General features: G+C 37.0%; 1 protein-coding gene and 1 non-coding gene across 2 annotated transcripts; one reads left to right on the top strand and one right to left on the bottom strand.

Moving 5' to 3' along the window:
- Positions 1 to 309: 309 nt before the first annotated feature.
- On the bottom strand, positions 310 to 851 carry LOC122063387 (cysteine proteinase inhibitor 6-like). The gene has a single exon (XM_042627100.1). It carries the CDS (start codon positions 790 to 792, stop codon positions 427 to 429), a length of 366 nt encoding a protein of 121 aa, XP_042483034.1. The 5' UTR covers positions 793 to 851; the 3' UTR covers positions 310 to 426.
- Positions 852 to 2914: 2063 nt separating this feature from the next.
- On the top strand, positions 2915 to 3074 carry LOC122063388. The gene has a single exon (XR_006135320.1). It is a non-coding gene; the product is annotated as a U1 spliceosomal RNA (small nuclear RNA).
- The last annotated feature ends 415 nt before the right edge of the window (positions 3075 to 3489 follow it).

The raw sequence follows: 3489 nt of genomic DNA, 5'->3' as shown, positions 1-3489 counted from the left end.
TTTTGTACTTTTCAGTGATTTCGACCTAACCCGAGACAAAACCAAGTATTTTTTGTAAATTTTAGATAGTTTGACGTAAATCTCGGAATTTTCAGTCCAAATTTATGGCAATAGCCAAGCAAAAAAAAAAAAAAAAAAATACCTGGTTTCAAAAATTTTGACCTAAATTTCAGTGGTGATTTCAACCCTGGTCGAAACCCGAGATTTAGAACCATGCTATCAACCAAATAAAAATAGAAAAAATAATTTGAAACCCTAAATCTAAACCCAATTACAATTAAATAATTAATCATAAATCAAAACAAATAATAAGACGCAATTCCAAAAGATGCTTTATTTAGGATAATATTAGAAGCCCTTTAAAAAAAAAAGTTCTCTCTAACTCATCATATTTGCTACAAACCATTGACTGATAAACTGAAGTTCTTAAGCCTTGGTGAAGGAGATAAGCTTCCTAGTGTTTGTCCACTTTTTCTCATATACCTCAGCGTTATAATCACTTGCAATACCATGATCTTTTGCAGAGACAAGGAGCCTGTATTTCATTCCATTAACAGTCTGAGATTCACCTTTCTTCACTGCAACAAATTGGAGATCCACCTTTGAAACTTTGTTGTTTTCAGTTACTGCAAATTTCCCAAGCTTTTGAACATATGGATCCTTCACATCTTCGATGGGTTCCCATCCGCCCGAGAGGGGTGTTGGGGGTATTGACTTACCAATGGCAGAAGTCATTTGCAGAAGAAGTAGAGAAGAAACAAGAACAACAAAGAAATAGTGCAGGGATGCCATAGTTTCTGCTATTCTTTTCTCTCTTGCTTTGGAAACAAGTCTGGTTTTGAATTCTTTTCTATGGGCATTTCCTGAATTTATATAGTTGTGATGTTTAATGTCTATCTTACCAAAAAGAAAAAGGTGTTTAATGTCAATAAATGCAATATGGTGCTCTTTTGAATGGGAAGATTTGCATATCACGTGTCATATGTAAATAAATGTTTCCTATATAAGTAATGTTGTTTCATAAATGGAGAATCTTTATAAATCCTTAGTTTTTATTGCCTCCACATCTTTTGCAGCCGTTGCAATGTTACAGTGATCATCCAGTGGTTAGAAGCCCCTTGGGGTGTGTACCAAGATGCTCCTAACCATTGAATACTCACTGCAATGTTACAACGGTTGCTAAGGATATAGACTCGTTTTTATCACCGTGTCTTAAAATCTCTCCTTCAGTGAGCATCTAGTGGTTCGGAGCCCCTTGGGGTGTGTGTGCCAAGATGCTCCCAACTGTTGAATGTTCACTGCAATGTTACAACAGTTGCAGAGGATGTGAACTCGTTTCTATCACTGTGTCTTAAAATATCTCCTTCCCTTTGGTCATCCCCATTAAAAATCTCTCCTTAAAATTTTTTCCCTCACCCTAATGTTTCTATCCTTTCCATAATGTTCATCTCTCATCTTTTCATTGCATGGCATTCAAGGTCTAAAAAATTCAAATTTTGAATTAAAATTTGAATTTTGAATTTTCAACTTTTAATTTTTAATTTGAATTTCGAATTCAAAATTGTCAAGGTACAACTTACACACTTTATCCTAAAGGACATCTTGATACATGTACATCCACATGTATGTATCAATACATGAATACATCACATTTTACCTACCCATGAATAAAGTCACTTCCATATACAAGGCATTCAAATATATAATACGGGAAATTTAGAGCTATTTTATCTTAGAGGTGATGACGTATGGTCAACTTTATTGCATAGATATGCGAGGCATTCAAATACCTTAAGGAGAGTATATAACTATACAACAACTCAATTATACATAAGTTGGAGTTTAGTTTAATATGTTTAACCTTTTACTTAGGATTATATATTATAATATATAATTGTTACTGTCAGAGTCTTATGCCCATTGCTTAAACTCTATTTCTTACATTTTTATTTCAGTTTCTATTCTATTTTTGAGAAATTATTTTGAGAACAATTTTTAGGCTAGAGAAAAAAATTGGTTGGTAGCTAGTAGACAAAGTAGATTCTAGAATGAGAAATAGAAGAAAGAAAAATTCCTAGTTCCCTTTGAGGACAACTTATTAAAAAATTACCTTCATTGCATCCATAAACAAAATTCACGGCCACAATTCCACCAAGACCAATCTATGAATTAGGACAAAATACTTTGGGGGTATTGACTTAACAATGCCAAATCTATGAATTAGGACAAGGTGAGGTCAGACTCCCAGTCGTAGAGATGTGCACGAGAGTGGGTTTCTGTAGTGGGAGAGAAAGAAGGGGAGCATGGCATCCATAGCCCTAGGGTCAATTGGGGAGGTGGCTTGTACATCAAGATAGAGAGGTCTTCCGGAGATCTTCACCCCTTTCTTGGAGACTCCCTCTGTGTCCTCATATACTTCGTGCTGGATAGACGATGGCTTTGGCCTGGCCACTGTTTCAGCAGCTGTGGAGAGACCTCTGATGATCCAAAAACACCAGTGACCCAGCCAAAAAACAGAATTCCTTGTCTTGAAAACACAAAGCTTCGGACTTGAAGAAAGGGGAAGGGGGAAAAAATACATTTAACATTTGATTCTAATAGTGTTAAATCACAGGGTACGTTTGTAATTATAAACTTCGCAGAGGGCCTGAGTTTAATAGATGAAAAATTCAAAGGAGATGAGTGAAATTTCCTCTTAAAATATTGAACAAGGGTGGAGTTCGATGTTTCGATATACCAATTGGTGCTTTCTTCAAAGCAGGTGAGTGAGGGCCGACTACGAATCCACTGGGCGTCCAGGCCCATATACAATATAGGAACGGAGCTGGTGGGTTTTTAGTCCCACATCGGCCACTTAGTAGAAGAGAAAAGAGAAACAAAAAATATAAATAAGGGAAAGCAAGGAGAGTGAAACATATTTACCTGGTCGGGGTTTATGGGTGATCAAGAAGGGCCATTGCCTAGGTTGGTGACCTCCATTGCACTTGGGAGGGGTGCCCACTTGACATGACCCCAAGTGGAAGAGTATACGTCATAATTTGTGGCAGCAGGGTACGCGTTCACGCGGCCCCTACCCAAAGTCTCAGTTTAATATTTTGGTTATTAGCCAATTGGGTATGTGAATAAGTATGTTAGACAAGACTTGCAAGGCAAAACTTGACTCACTAACAAGCTCGAAGTAATTACATTCAAAAGCCTGTTTGTTGATGCATAATGTGGATAAAATCAGCATTTCTATCTGGTCCCAAACCAGAAGAAATCTAGATTTATTGCCTGTCTCAACACATGCAGCATTGACACCATTGGAGTACCGGTAACAGTACAGAAAACCAACAGAATCATCTTATGATAGAGCATGAGTATAAATGATATTGTCAATATTCCTCTGTACAGACCTTATTCTGAAATCTTAGTTACTTGACTCAGGTAAATTTTAGAAACTTGACACACCAATAGGTGGGGTTTTTTTTTTTTGGGGGGGGGGGGGGG

The sequence above is a fragment of the Macadamia integrifolia genome, unplaced genomic scaffold, assembly GCF_013358625.1.
Source record: "Macadamia integrifolia cultivar HAES 741 unplaced genomic scaffold, SCU_Mint_v3 scaffold1305, whole genome shotgun sequence".
NCBI lineage: Eukaryota > Viridiplantae > Streptophyta > Magnoliopsida > Proteales > Proteaceae > Macadamia > Macadamia integrifolia.
This window is presented reverse-complemented; position numbering and strand designations above follow the sequence as displayed.